Raw genomic sequence first — 16,172 nt, forward strand, 5'->3', positions numbered from 1 at the left:
AGTTCAGCACAGGCACTTTACATTTCAGGCCTCCTTGAAAAAAAGTATTTATTTATTTTTGTTTGCTAATTGGGTAAATGAACTGGTCAAGTGACCCTCTTCAGTTACAACCAGGGCCAAACTGCAAAAAACATTACAAACAGCATTTACAAAAAAAGGGACATATAAAATTTCTAACAGTGCAACAATTACAATATTGATTGACACTAACACTGCTGCCACATGTACTGTTAGAAAACACAACCTAAAGTGCAAATGAGTTTATCTTACACATGTATGCATTAAAGAAAGATAGAGAGACACAACAATAAAACAAAGTAAACAAGTGATGTGTTATAATCCAGCGCTTGAGGCTAATGTTATAGTAAAAGACTGAAAAGTGGAAGTTTTAGGCATATAAGGGGAAACATAACAAACCTTTGTAAATAAAACATTTATACTATGAGCATTTGTAGACATGGTGTTTAACTTCACATATAAGATGAACTCACTTATATTTTCATCTGGGTTCTCTAACAATCTATCTTTTCTGTTTCTGTGTCAAACAATATTATAATTTGTTTCAATGTTTGCAGTTTATAAGTGAAGATGGGAAATTCATCCTGAATTGACAAACATAACAATAATCAAAAAAGTTAACCCCTGTAAACTACATACAACAAGGGGGTGGTGAGTGGGTACGGCTAGTGAAGCAGTATGAATTCAAACATCTACTGTGATGAGTAAGTTCATCTTACAAAACTGTACTATGCTCATCATTCCCACTACTGCAGTAGTCTATGGATAGGCTACCATTGCTTATCCAGCCTGGGACGAGGAAGGATATGAATCCAGGAGCCCATGAAAGTGGTCCTACCCAAATCAGTCCTAGATGTAAATAAAGGAATCTAGTACATTATTTTTTTGTATAGGAATATATACAGGACCAATTATTTGCCCCTAGAAATCTCCTAGAGTCCACTACTTTCCAGTATGCCATCACAGAAAACAAGCTTCTCAGAGAAATCCTTCACATCACCTGAATGTGGTATATGCTGGTTGGTATAACAAAAGGCAATAGCTGAAGACAACTAATTGAAAAACATCTGATTAAAATTGTTGCCCTTTCATCGTCACAACATAATAAATAGCCAATAAGCTTTTCAAAAGGACTTGGTTTTGTTAAGATACTACTTTAGCTGCTAATGCATATTCAGAGTATTAGTGATTTTTTTCTCCATTATTCTAAAGGTTAGGATAGAACAAAAAGATTGATGGCTTGATTCAACTCTGAAAACTATGGGCCTCAGTGAGGGATTAGTTCTTACAGATACGCTATTCCCAATGCAGACCAAAAACAGTTTACCTACTAAGAAAAATTGCAACTCAGATACTAATCTTGCTGAAGTCCCAGCAACTAAAAGAAGAGCTTCCAATGTAATGCTAGCAGTGCAGATTCAGATGGAAATGTGGTTACATTTTCCAGCAAAAAGTAAAGATTGCAAGAAGGAGAGACCTGTTTGCAAGAACCCTTAGAACAAAACTTCTCTCAAAAGTGTTTTACTAGAAACATTGAGAAAAAGAAAGGCTCTGTAGGCACAAGAACTGAAGTGACCTCAAATGTACCTCAACAAAGGAATATAAAAATCAGAGGCATTTGAACACCAGTGATACAGTCTCAGACAGGATTCTGGTCATTTGGTACACAACAACTACAAAAATCTTGCAAATGCCAATAAACGATTTCCCAGAAGCAGGATTTACTGCCTCTGTAACTACCTGCTTTACGTCATAACAAAAAAAAGTGTGTGTGTGTGCGATATATATATATATATATACATACACATACACATATACACACACACACACACACACACACACACACACACACACACACACACACACACACACACACGCAACATTAGTCACTTGGAATGTGGAAACTCTGGGTTTGGTAATCCAGACCTGCTAGGATATGCAAATGGTAATGTAATGTTCTTATATAAATAATTAAATGAAGGAACATAGATATGTATACACAAAGCAAATAATATACAAGTCATTTTCTACATGCAAGAGAGTCCCAAAGGGAACTGTGTGTGTGTGTGTGTGTGTGTGTGTGTGTGTGTGTGTGTATGTGTCTATATATCTTACTTCTTCATGAGGTGGCAAGAAAGTACTGAAGATTTTACTCACTTTGGTTGATTATATAATTCCTTCCAAAGTTTTTCAGCCTTTAAACAGCCAGAGTGAATGTGCAGAAGTGGGGTTAGAGATTTGGGAAGCAGGCTGGTTTCTTTATCCCTAGCAAGATGCAAGCAATAGGCTACTGGAACAATGGGAATGATGAACATCAATGATGTTTAACATGAGCAATCTTCTGTTTTCTGTAGTGTTTTAGATAACATTGTTAGTTATTGTAAGTTACTGCACATTCAGGCCGGGTATGAGGACATTAATGGTAAGGGTTTTGATTTTTTTTTTCCAAATTTTGGTGGTTTGAGTTTTAATCTTGTCATACACGATTTGAGGCTCAATCTTTTTTCTGTTGAGGATACACCTAGGGTCCCTATCAGGATGTCAGTTGTTCATAACATTGACTAAAATAGTGAAAAGGCACAATATTGAAGTGTCATAATACCAAAGATGAAAAGCACACACAGTGCAAGTGGGTAATTGGGCAAGATCGCAGTACAGCTGGGTTTGGGATTTTGCCCATTTGAGCTGTAGTATGATCTCAGAGTTGGAGCACAGCTCCCCTAATGTGAAGTGTGGGGTGGGGGTGTTTGCCACTTGCCTCCCCCCACAAAAACATATACATGTGATGTTTTGAATATTGGTGATATGTCACTTCAATATTGTGCCATTTCGGTTGATCATATGAAGTTCTAACACAGACCCACATATGTATATTATACATCCTTTTTTATAAATTACTAAGAAAAATGTGTAAAGTTTAGTAAAAGAATAATTCCATTTAGATGTTGTTTGAGCCCATATTACTCCTTTAAAGACAAAACATCCTGCGTCAATGTGTCAAGATAAAGGTAGTAACCAAGCAAGTTAATTAGATGGAAACCCGCTATTCATCATTCTTCACAAAGTTAATTCTTTTTTTTCAGTAAGTACTGTTTGATTGGTACTGTCTAACCTAACTTCATAAAATCTCCCAAAATACTTGGAGAGCGCAGTGGTGCAGCAGTAGTGTTGTCTCCTCACCGCAAGAGGTTCTCTGGTTCAATTCCTGACTAGAGTGCCTTCTGTGCGGAGTCTGCATGTCCTCCCTGCGTTTGGGTGGGTTTTCTCCCAAATTTCAAAGACATGTTTTTGGAGCATTTCTCCCTGGGCTGGTGCTGAAAAATTGGCTACGTTCCAAGTCAGACTTTCCCAGTAAACAAATGCTAAATAAATAAATTCATCCACAAATCAGGATCTACTTTAGTAGTTTCCCCACAGGGTTTGGCAGTGCACTGCATAGATGCAGGTACTTTGACTTGATATTTTTCCTGTAAAAGCATCCTTGAAATTTCACCAATTCCTAGTTGCACAAAGCAAGTAGATTGCATTGACATTCACTGCACCCAGAGCTGTAAACCAGATACTCTTGACTCTACTTTATATTTTCACCTCAAAAGTCTAATCAAGAAAGAAAGGGCCTGTTGCCATGGATATGAACTTTCCTACTATCTGGTTACCAGCTTGGTGGATATGGGTATCCTGAGACAATGACTTCTGCAACCAGCCAATGCTAAAATAAACTGATAATGGTATGTGTGAGATGTATTTACGCAATGTCACTACAGGCAAAGCTCTCACATAAAAGCACTCCTAAAATCGATCAGGTTGCCAGGAATACACACTTTACACCAATCATACACAGTATGAAGCAGACGCTCTGACCCACATCTGCTGAGGCACTTAAATGTAACCTTCCTAAACCCCAAAGACCTCCTAGATGAAGTATACAAATGCCCTAGGCAAGCACACACACACACACACACACACACACACACACACACACACACACACACACACACACACCTCATATAGCCTCTGCTAATAAGCACACAAGTAAAGCCACCAAACAATCCAACATTCTCATCATTGGAGACGCCATTGTGAGACACAATGTTCCTCTCATCAGGCTGAGTAAGACGAAAGTCACACTCCATTATTTACCAAGGGCCAGAATCCATCACATTACACATGCACTCAGGTCAATTGAACACAAGTATCAGCATGACTCAATCATGTCCATGTGGGTATAAATTACCTGAAACATACCTCCCTACACTATATAAAAATACATGTCCCAGGCTGGTATGAGCCTAGCACTGAGCAGTTACTCAAGAATGATGTCACAATATGAGCAGCGGATGACTTACTTTAATAACTGTCTTAGTTTCTTGCGCCATTCTCATGCGGTACAATATTTGCCAACATGGAATGAGATCAACTGACCACGCTACTTTGCTTGGGATGGTCTACACCCCTCCCCTCCAGGCTTTCAAATATTGGCTAAAACATTGTCATCCACCAGTATTACCTCTCTTATCAATGCAAAAACTGAAAATACTTCTGACTTAGCAAATCATAACCAAGAAAATTTAAAGGTGTTACTGCTTAATGTTAGGAGTCTAAACAAGGGATTCCACTTCTTACAAGCTCTCCTCAACCTAGAGAATGCTGACATGAGCACATTCACACAGACATGGTTTAAAGCTATGAAGAGCATCCTGGCAGTGCAAAGCTGCAATACCTTAGAAACATTTAGACCAGCTACTACACAGGCAGGGAGTAAAGGTGAAGGTCTCTCAATTTATATCAAAAATAAATATACCTCAAGACTGGTCAAACAGGATGACGCACTTGAGCTTCTTATCACAATAAGCAAAATCTCATATCATTTCCATGTAAAATATAAGTCCTCCTCTTTCACACAGGAAACTCATCAACACTTATTTAAGCTTACACTCACTATCCAACTCAATACTACTTTCATGGGCAATTTTAATTTCTCCACTATTAATTGGGAATCATGTACGACAAGAAACATGCAGGCACATAGACTCCTGGATTTTGTAAATGCAAACTCCCTAGACCAGACCGTCAATACACAGACCAGGGATGCAGACATACTGGATCTGGTTCTCACCAACATGGGAGAATGCTGCACACACCCCTAATATAACATCCCCTCTGGTAAGGTCAGACCACAAAATGGTCTCCACTGAAGTAAAAATAAAGCTTGGAATCCCAGCTAACCCTGGAATGTTCAGGAAGTACTCTATGGTTAACTTCCTACTATTAAGTGATAACCTGGCAAAAATTTAAATTCCCACTAAACCCAGAGAACACTACTGCCTACACAGAACTGTTCACAGAATCCCTAATACAAGTATGTTAATAGCAGGATAAAGGCAGTTGTACTCACTAGGAATAAGTACAGAAATAAATCAAAAACACAGACCACCCTAGTGAAATCAAATCATCAATAGCCTGTATAACTGAAGGAAGAAAATCATGGCAAAATTAGGAGGTGCAGTACTCGGTAGGATAAAAGCACTCTCATCAAACTAAACAAACAACTCAGAGGACAAACAAAGTCTATCAAAGCCAAATTTGAGGTAAATGTGGCCTCCCAGGCAAGGACAACTACAAAGCATTCTTTAGCTATGTCTGTAACCTCAAAGGCAATACACAATTGTGTGCAAAGCTCATTATTAATGGAGCCACCTATACTGAGCCAGAAGTTCCTTAGTAAAAGAATATATGTCCTGTGCAGACCACCTCAAAGCCCTATCCCTGTATTCTGTCTTCTACAGGCTGTTGAGGAGAGATCTACGCTTGGTATACAAGGCATTGTCGGACATCACCCTGACAGACCTCCTGCACATCTACAAAACAAACAGCATCAAAATTACCCATTCTAAAGACTTATACCTTGCCTTTATATAAATAGAACCTGCTGAACAGACAGACATGTATCCCACAGACTACTCCTTCTCTGGAACATGCTTCCCACCCATGTACAGTATGGATGTCCTTCAAGAATGCAACTGCAGTCATAACATATGGGTTGTCCTGCCTCAGGCAGCCCTCAGTCGGCCGGATTCCAAAGTCGGTCCGGCGTCGGCTGGTGTCGCCTCCTCTCCGACGTCAGAACGGCTGGAGTATAAAGGCATCGGCCGACGCCATCTTCTTCAGTCTTTCTTGCCGCGCGGTGCCCGAAGCAGAAGCAGTTCGTAAGTGCCGGTCGGTCAGCTCCTGTGTTTTCAGTACCGAAGTCATCTAAAGCTAAGTACCCGTTGGGAACATTTTTCTTGCCTCAGCCAATGTCAGAACAAATTGAGAAAGTTAATAATTGTTTGTCTTGTGGTAAACAAATACCTCATAAGGACTTCCATTCTTATTGCCTACCTTGCCTGGGCCCAGACCACGTCTCGGCCTGTGCTGCCTGTGCTTGCTTTAATCTCTCAGGCGCCGGGCAGAATTTGCGAAGACTTTTAATCTTTCGCTTATATCATGCCGTCGGAACAACCGACTACTCAATCTTCAAAAAGCGAAGGACCGGGACCGACATCCTGGCCGCGTCCTCCACCAATACTCCTCCTAAACCCTCCGAGTGCTTGGTCCCGAGCGGTAATTCAACCGCTCCAGGCCGGCGACACAGCGTTAACTCGCCCGGTCTCGGAGTCTACACCGGTGCCGGTTGTTGACTTTCCTCCAGAAACCGAAGTTCTGGATTCTACCCGACACCATTTCTGTGGACAAGGTTACTCCTGCACGTGGGGCAGCTAGGCCTCCTGTATCCATGTCCATCAAGGCCTTTGCACGTGCTAAAGCCGCCAGCCAGGCCAAGGCCCATCCTAAACCTACTGCCCAGGCCCCTTCTTCTGATAAACAGATCATGTCTCTTGCTGCAGATCTTATTTCTCTTATCAGGGGGTCTCAGCCTCATCCAGACAGAGGTTCTCAGCCTGCAGAGAAAAGGCCCAGAACTGAGCAGGCCGACAACCTCTCTTCAGATGAAGCCTCTGGGGATTCTGAGCCTTCAGATACCCAAGAAGAATCCTTCCAGGCCTATGAGGACTCTGATGCTGAGGAATCAATTCCCTCTGCCTCTCCTCCAGAGGATTTTTCGTTCGGTGAAGTCCTACACTCTATGAGGGAGCATTTTAAATGGCAGGGTCAGGAATTCTCTGATTCCAGGAAAAGGCTACGTACCTTCCTCAAGCTACCCCAGCACAGACCTTTAGCTATCCCTCCAGTTATGGATGTCCTGGATGATGTTTTCTCAGACTCCAGTGCTAACCCTGATTCTCTCCCTCCTGCTCCTGTCAAGCCAGACAGATATTATAGGGTCCCGGACACCCACAAACATCTCTTTAAGGCCCATTCTGTGGATCTAGAAACTATTTCACAGGGCCCCAAAGGAGTGGCTACTTCCACAGCCAAGAATCCACTGCCAGCGGATAGGGAAGCTAGGTCCCTGGAGAGATGGGGTAAAAAAGTTTATACCTCTACCACCCTGGCCATGAGGTCACTTAACTGCCTTTTTCATATGTTTCAGTACCAGGATTTTTTACTGGATGATTTACAGAAAAAGCTAGCCTCTCCTGAGCCTATTGATAGAAAGGCATTGCAGGATCTAGTACATAACACTCAGCAGGTTAGCAATCATTTTCTTCAGTGTGGTTATGATGCATTGGAGGCTTCATGTAGGGCAGCTATGACTGGGGCTGTTATACCTAGACATGCTTGGTTAAAAGAACAGCCACTGCCAGACCATGTTAAAGTAAAGTTACTTGATGCACCTCTGGAAAAACAGAAGCTTTTTGGTGCTAATGCACAAGATGTGTTGAAGTCCATTGAGGAAAAAGCTAAATCAGTACAGACAGTCATAGATTTCCTCCAGGTTCAGCCACCCAGATTCAGCAGGAATTGGCCTTCAAAGAATTGGTCCTTTCCAGACACTGACAAGCTTCAAAGGGGAAAAAACAGGCGTGCCCAAGGTAGAGGGCAACACCGAGGCTCCTACAGGGGCCGCCAATGGCAACCACCAAATCAAAGAAGTGGCGCAGGCAGTCCAGCTGCACCACAAGGACAACCACAATGACTTGACTTTCATACCGTCTACAAAGGCTCAAAGAGAAGCACCTTTGGGCGGAAAATTATCCTTATTCTCAAAAAACTGGCATATCTTAACCAAGGACAACTGGATTCTGGATTTAATAGACAAAGGTTACAGATTCCACTTCCATACTTTACCAATAAGACAAGGCATGCCAAACCTGCCACTTCATCAAAGGGTAGAGGCACTCATTCAAGTTTCAAAGCTGTTAAATATAAAAGCAATAGAAAAGGTCCCTCCACAGGAACAAGGCCAGGGATTTTATTCAAGACTGTTCCTTGTTCCAAGAAAGGAAAACAAATGGAGACCTATACTGGACTTGTCTACTCTAAATACTTATCTCATTGTGCCAAAGTTCAAAATGCTGGCGTTGCAGCAACTCCTTCCCATGCTGGGCAAGGGGTCTTGGCTGGTCACTCTGGACCTCAAGGAGGCATACCTGCATGTCCCAATCAGACAAAGCAGCAGAAGATACCTCAGATTTCTTGCAGGGACAGAGCATTATCAATTCTCAGCATTGCCGTTTGGCTTATCTACTGCCCAGAGTGTTCACGAAATGCCTGGCATCAGTAGTGGGACACTGCAGACTCAAGTGGATTCAAATATACCCCTACCTGGACGACTGCCTCATACAAGCAGACAACAAGCAAACCTTGATAGCAAACTTGGACTATGTCATTCAATTACTACAGGCCTTGGGATACACAGTCAACATTCAGAAATCAAGACTTCTGCCATCCCAACAGATTATTTTCCTAGGAGCCAAACTGGACACAAAAACACAGATGGCTTATCTCACAGAGGAAAACAATAGCAGTTACCAGAGTACTTCAAAGGCCTAGCAAAGCTCTCCCAGCTGACTGCAAGGAAAATCCTGCAGGCCCTGGGGTTCATGGCATCTTGCATTCTTCTGATACCTTTGGCAAGACTTCATATGAGAAAGCTGCAATGGTACTTAAAGTTTATGGTCCCAACACAGCCAAAGCCTAGAGGACGTAATCCCACTCATTCCATGTCTGCAAAGAGAATTTTTGTGGTGGGCTCAAGCAAGTCAGTTAAACAAAGGCATGTCTTTCAACAAACCTCAAGCAGGTCAAATGATTACAACAGATGCCTCAGACCATGGATGGGGCACATGGAGGGCAGATGCATTCAAGGTCAATGGACACCAAGGAAAGGCATCTGCACATAAACCAAAAGAGAAGTTGGCAGTGATACAAGCAATCGAGACTTTGAAAATCACTTCAACAAGGACATTTGCTAATAAGGACAGACAACACCACTGTTATGTGGTATATAAACAAGCAGGAGGCACTCATTCTTATCCCCTCTGCAGACTAACAATGATTCTCTGGGAAAAATCCCTAAGTCTGAAGATACATCTGCAATCCCAGTTTGTGCCAGGCAAGGACAATGTACTGGCGGACAAGCTGAGCAGAAATTTCTTGGATCCACACGAATGGATGCTGCATTCTCACATTTTCTCACAAATAACAAGGACATGGGGAAGACCGGACATAGATCTCTTTGCTTCTCACATGAATCATCACCTGGAAAAGTTCTGTACAAGGACCCACCATCCTCTAGCCTGGAAATGGATGCTCTCTCCTTCAGCTGGAAGTCCCTAACAATTTATGCATTCCCTCCTCTACCACTGCTGACCAAGGTGATACTGAAGATCAAAGCAGAACAACTAACAGGCATTTTGATAGCTCCAGACTGGCCAAGGCAGCACTGGTACCCATTGCTGTTGAGCATAACTCGGACCAAACCGTGGCCTCTGCCCCTATGGCCTCTGCTTCTAACACAACACAATTACAGGACGGTTCATCAAAACCTGAAAACATTGCATCTGACAGCCTGGAGGTTACCATAACTCCTTCCAATATCTCTCTTTCCAAAAAAGTTCAAGAGATCTTACTGGAAGCACGCAGACCTTCCACCAGAAAAACCTATTCAGACAAGTGGAAGAGATTCATCATCTGGAATGCTAGCAGGGGTCAGGATGCAACAGTATTGAGTATACCTCAGATATTGGAATACTTGGCAGAAATGTTTCATACTGGTCTCTCATATTCTTCCATAAAGATTCATGCCTCAGCAATCTCAGCAAAATACAATTGTGATCCACCTGTGTTTTCACATCCTTTGCTAAGACAGTTCTAAGGGGATAAAGAATATCAAACCTCCCAGGAAACCGCCAGTACCCATGGGACCTCAACCGTCTTGGAAAAATTAACTCTTCCTCCCTTTGAACCAGCAGCAACTTCAGAAATGCAATTTCTCTCATGGAAAATGGTTTTCCTATTGGCAATCACATCCGCAAGAAGAGCATGGAGATACAGGCACTCATGGCAGTACCTCCTTTTCTCATTTTTCATCAGGACAGAGTCTCTCTAAGAACCAATCCTTCATTCATGCCAAAAGTAATTTCCAGGGTGTCTCTAAATCAAGCCATTCACCTGCCTACTTTCTTTCCCAATCCTCAAAACAGGGGGGAAGCACTGCTGCATACTTTGGACATACACAGGCAACTAAGCTACTACTTGGACAGAACTAAGGCCACCAGAAAGTCTGACCAACTGCTTGTAGCCTATGCTGCTGGAGTACAAGGAAAAGCAATCTCCAAACAAACAATTTCCAAATGGATTGGACACTGCATCAGATTCTGCTATTCCTTTCATGGAAAAGGTGTGCCAGCCAATATTAGGCCACACTCCACCAGAGCTATAGCCACATCCACAGCTTTCCTAACAGGAGTGGCTACAAAGGACATTCTAGAGGCTGCTACATGGAGCTCCGTGCATACATTTACCAAGCACTACAACCTGCCTTTATACTCCAGATCCCGAGCAGGCTTTGCTTCGGCAGTCCTGCAGGGCATTTTAGCTACACCATCACTTTCTTAGTTCCAACCACCCCCAGCTTGGCTGTGGTATTCAACCCATATGTTCTGACTGCAGTTGCATTCTTGAAGGACATAGTACAGTTTTGTACCTACCATAAATGTAGATGTCCGATAGATATGCAACTGCAGTCTGATTTTCCCACCCTCCTACCCCTCTGCAACCTTCTTTATGGGTCCACTACCCCTATTCCTATTAGCTGGGGGTATCTCTATGGTGTATCTGTTTATTACTGTTGTGCATGTCTGGAATTCTTTATCCATTCACCAAATTTAGCCTTCCTAGGAGGGCACCTGGCATCTGGGGCAAGAAACACTGAAGAAGATCGTGTCGGCCGATGCCTTTATACTCCAGCCGTTCTGACGTCGTAGAGGCGACACCAGCGGCGGACCCAGACTTTGGAATCCGGCCGACCGAGGGCTGCCTGAGGCAGGACAACCCATATGTTATGACTGCAGTTGCATATCTATCGGACATCTACATTTATGGTAGGTACAAAACTGTACTTTCCTACCTAACCTAATTAAAGTCTAACTTGGACAACTGGATGGAGAACAGAAATGCATCCCTGGTTTATCACCTACCTCTCTAATGCAAGAGGCCCACTATAAATGGTTCATCTCCCAGGATTGTAAATGCTTTGCCTCCCAAGCCCCTGCTTACATTTATCAAGGGTGCCAGAACTTATCAGAGATTTGTGATGCATAGCTTAGCCTAGAACACACCTATGAAAACTCACAGACCACGGTCAAAAATGACATGGTGAAACAGGGTAAATCAAAGTAAGACACAAAATACAATACAAGCAGGTACAGATGGTTAGCATGACACAATGACCACTCTGTCACACGTGGCAGCAGTCGTTCAAGAGGTAGTCTGGACAGGCATCTCCTTGACTATACAGTGTTATACTGGCACAGATAGACAGGAATCACAGACTGCTCAGACACATAAACATTAAGAATTAAACAAGTGGGATAAAGTTCATACAAGTCTCAACTTGAAACTAGCTGGCAAAAGAACCAGAATGAATAAACAAAAATAAAAGGCAACTGATATATGATACGCCAACTATTTTCAGGTCAAAATGGTACACATTAACGTATAATAAAACAGGAAAGAAGGTCCTCCCGACACAGTAAAATGTATGGTAGGAGAAAGAACACAGTATGTAACAACCAAGTTATAAAGAATCTAAGAAGAAAATCAGAATGATACTTTTGGGACACCAGAGGGTCAGAGACAAACATACAGGAGAAGTGTGTGTTAATTAATACGGGAATGCTTTCACAAACACACATCCATTTTTCTGCATTTTTTTTTTTTTTTTAACATAAGCCAGTTTGACAACTGGTGCTTAAGTCTTTAAGAAGTTAGAAAAATGTGATGCATAAGGAAATTATTAACACAGGCAACTTTTAAAGCTATGCCTAGGACATGGCTGTACAAAGCCATGTCAGAAACAGAAGCCCTGTTATATATATTTAAAAGGGTCAGGAAGCAAAAAATAATAATCTCAGAGTCTTCCTTATGTGGTGGGTATGAAATTCAAGCAAGGAAATAATTATCAACATAACGGCTTATTTGGAACCAAAGGTAAAAATGCATCAGAAAACAAAATTAAAATTAAGTGAGCAAAATTAACAATGATGATGATGTAAAGCATAGCAAATGAATGGTTGTGGCAAATAAGAAGACAGTGAAAGCAGCACACTTGTACAAAATCATGAATTAATTTAACTGTTCATAAAGAGCTGTTTTCATTTAATAGATCTGTACAGACTGATAACTACATACATTTTACTCCTAGTGCTGTCGATGTTGAAACAATGCTTAATGCAGATTGTTATATAATACCTTTCGGATGAAGTTGACATGGCACTCTCCTTTTTGCACAGGTGGAGGACACTCCGGGGGCACCGTGTATGCAGTGTGTGCAGCACTTTGTTGAGAAGCATATGATATAGCTGAGAGAAAGGCAACCTGAATGAAATTATCTTCCTTGACTAGATTTGTGATGTCAAACACCTGCAATATAATAAAGATAAAAATGTTTCAATTATGTCCAAGTATGATTATGGTTAGCTTCTACAGCAATATTTCTCGATTTTCAGCAGCCGGGCTAATGTCCTTATTTTTGTTCAGACAGTGTCAGCAAGCAACCACAGGCATGGGGTTTAAATCTTACATAAACAGCACGTAAGCAGGCAGTCATTTTTACTCCAGGTTTTAAGCAAAAGCTTACTTAAAATAGTTAGCCAAAGTCATTGCATATCCTATATCCATCCTTATAAACCGAACAATCATAGAAGAAAACATCCCATCCATTTGGAAAGTCTCCCATATCATCCCCTTACATAAAGGTGGTAAATTCCACTGATATCTCTAATTTTAGACTTATTGCTTTACTTTCCCCTCTGGCCAAAACAATGGAATAATGGAAAAATGTATTCACTATCAACTACTTCAACATCTGCTCCATAATAATTTACTAGCCAATAGCCATCATGGCTTCAGGCCCTTTCATAGTACAACTACCGCCCTACTAACTTTCACAGACTGTATCAACAGAAATCGAAATAATAACTATCTTTCTTCTGCACTATTCATTGACTTACCCAAAGCCTTTGATATGGTGAACCACAAATTACTGATCAGTGTACTAAAAGCCCAATCTCTTGACCCACAAGCAATACACTGGTTTACATCCTATCTTGAAAATAGACAACAAGCAGTGCTCTGGGACAATACTCTCTCTACACCTCTACTATCCTAGGCCCTCTTCTTTTCTCAATTTTTATTAATGATCTCAACACTGTATTTCCTAAAGCCACCTGTATACAATATGCTGATGACTCAACCTTGATATGTACTGCTAAATCAGCAACCTCTCTTCAAACCCAACAGTATTTAACACTGTTGAAAATTGGTTTACCCATCATTGCCCTCTCCTAAATCCCAAAAAAATAAAACGTCTACTTTTTGCTCCTACCCTAAAGTCACCAGAGATCGACTTCATAATTACCTCTAATAATGGAAATACTATTTCCCCTGATACTACTACACGTCTCCTGAGCATTACCATAGATAACAAACTCAACTTTGATGACCATATCAACAATACTATTCAATCTGTTAATAAAAAACTAGGCTCCCTGTATAGAGTCAAACCCATCCTCACTCCACAAGCTAGAACCTCCATTGCCCAGACTCACCTCGCTTCCACCCTATTCTATGCTTCCGCTATATACACCAATCTATCAAGGCACAATCTAAGCAAGCTTGAAACCGGTTATAACAACATAGCCAGATTTGCCACAGGCATCCTTTCAGAACCCATCACTGTCTTAATCTCAAACAACTTGGATGGTCCGAACTTCAAAACCATCTTCTGTATAATCAACTAGTGATCATACAAAAAATTCTCTACCACCCAAATAATACCCCTATCCTTACTAACCTGATCTCCCCTTATAAAAATCTGGAAACACTTCGCTCAGCTAATAAGTTACTCATTTCCAATGTTAAATCTAACAACAAAGCAGGCGACTCACTCTTTACTAATGTGGTGGTCAAAATCTGGAATCAGCTCCCTACAACACTCACATCCCTCTCATCTACATCTCTCTTCAAAAAAAACCTTAAAGAACATCTGAAAATTCTCTGGCTTTGTCCCTGCTCTAAACCAGACTGAATCCTACTTCCTCTCCTTATTTCTCTCATCTTGCTTTCAACCCTTATTCCTGTTCCATGTGCCCTCTACATCAACTGTTCTATGCAAACTAATCATACACTAGCCAGGGTATTATTTTTTCCTCTTCTTTTCTTCCATAACCTTCTTATGTTTCCATCTCTCTTTCTTAGGCCTAAATATTATCTTCTGACCTTGTATCTAAAATTGCTGCATCTTAAACTATGTTTCGAGTCTATACCTCTAGACTTAATTTGAATTTTTAAAAGTCCAAACATTGAAATTTGTATAGTATTGTTTAAGTATTGTATTTTCTCTTTTTACCTGCGTGGAGCTCATCTCCCTGGGCCTCTACTGAAAATGGACATGTATCCAGCTTGACTAGCCCAATCAACAAATGTAAAATAAAATAAAATAAATAAAATTATCAGACATGCTCACAACAGCAAACTGTCATATATGCAAGGACTCTAACCACCTAATACTAATTTCTTCCCCACCATAGCTGACCATCAACTATTGGCAGCTCCTTTCTGCTCATTCACTACTTTAAAAGACCCACCTTAGCCTCCCCTGGGCTCAACCAGACTCCAAATCTGAGACCGGTGAGGAGACTGAAGATGCTGGTGCAACAACATATTGCTACCAAGGAGCGCATCCTAATCGGAACTACCTCCCCATGAAAGCCACTGCAAGCTCCATATTACTACTGCATCTGCAGATGCATGGAAGCTTCTGCACAAGCATGAGGAACCTCCATCTAAAAGGTATGCCTTCTCCTTGCAGCATCAAGCTTAACAGGTTAAGACTAATAAAGATGAAACAACAAACACACTAAACAAATCCAGTGTAGGTTGCTATGGCAAGTGAAATCAGGCACTAGAATCCACCGGTAAAAAGAAATAATTTAATTAAGTGCTTTTCGTCTGTACATTGTACAGACTTCTTCAGACAAAAAAATCAACAAATAGTCACTTTAAATAAGTAGAAGCAATTATGCTAAACCAATCAAGTACAATAATTAATTAATTAAACAAGTAAGACCATTTAAAACATTATTCAAAACGACTACCCATTTTCATTTAAGTAAACGCAGGTAGCTCATAGGGAGAAATATAAACATTGCACGCTCTTCAAAATAATGATAACCAAGCTGGCAGGAAACCTTTAGGCTTGGCAGTTTGCTAACAGCTAAGTAATCACTAAAAACCTTAAACATTATAGTAAACATGTTAAAAATGAAATAAAAACAGTAAGCAAGAATGGCATCTTAATAACACAAAATACAGATGAAGCATAGGCACCTAACATATGCACCATCTTACATGTGACTTAAAGTAGAAGTCAAATAATCAACCATGTAGACTTAAAAACTCATGATCAAAAATTAGATGACAAAGACCAAACCTACCAAAAAGAGCAGAAAGACTGACCACTAGCAACTAACTTTCACCTTTTCAAA

General features: G+C 41.0%; 1 protein-coding gene across 1 annotated transcript in view; it reads right to left on the minus strand.

Annotated features, from left to right (window-relative positions):
• MANBA (mannosidase beta) overlaps positions 1–16,172 on the minus strand; it is an 894,686-nt gene that overhangs the window by 784,651 nt on the left and 93,863 nt on the right. Inside the window, exon 4 of the mRNA XM_044061058.1 lies at positions 12,877–13,047. Coding sequence (XP_043916993.1) covers positions 12,877–13,047 — 171 coding nt within the window. The remainder of the gene's footprint in view (positions 1–12,876; positions 13,048–16,172) is intronic.

This window comes from Protopterus annectens, chromosome 2.part0, assembly GCF_019279795.1.
Source record: "Protopterus annectens isolate FY-2018-M chromosome 2.part0, PAN1.0, whole genome shotgun sequence".
In the NCBI taxonomy this organism is placed as follows: domain Eukaryota; kingdom Metazoa; phylum Chordata; order Ceratodontiformes; family Protopteridae; genus Protopterus; species Protopterus annectens.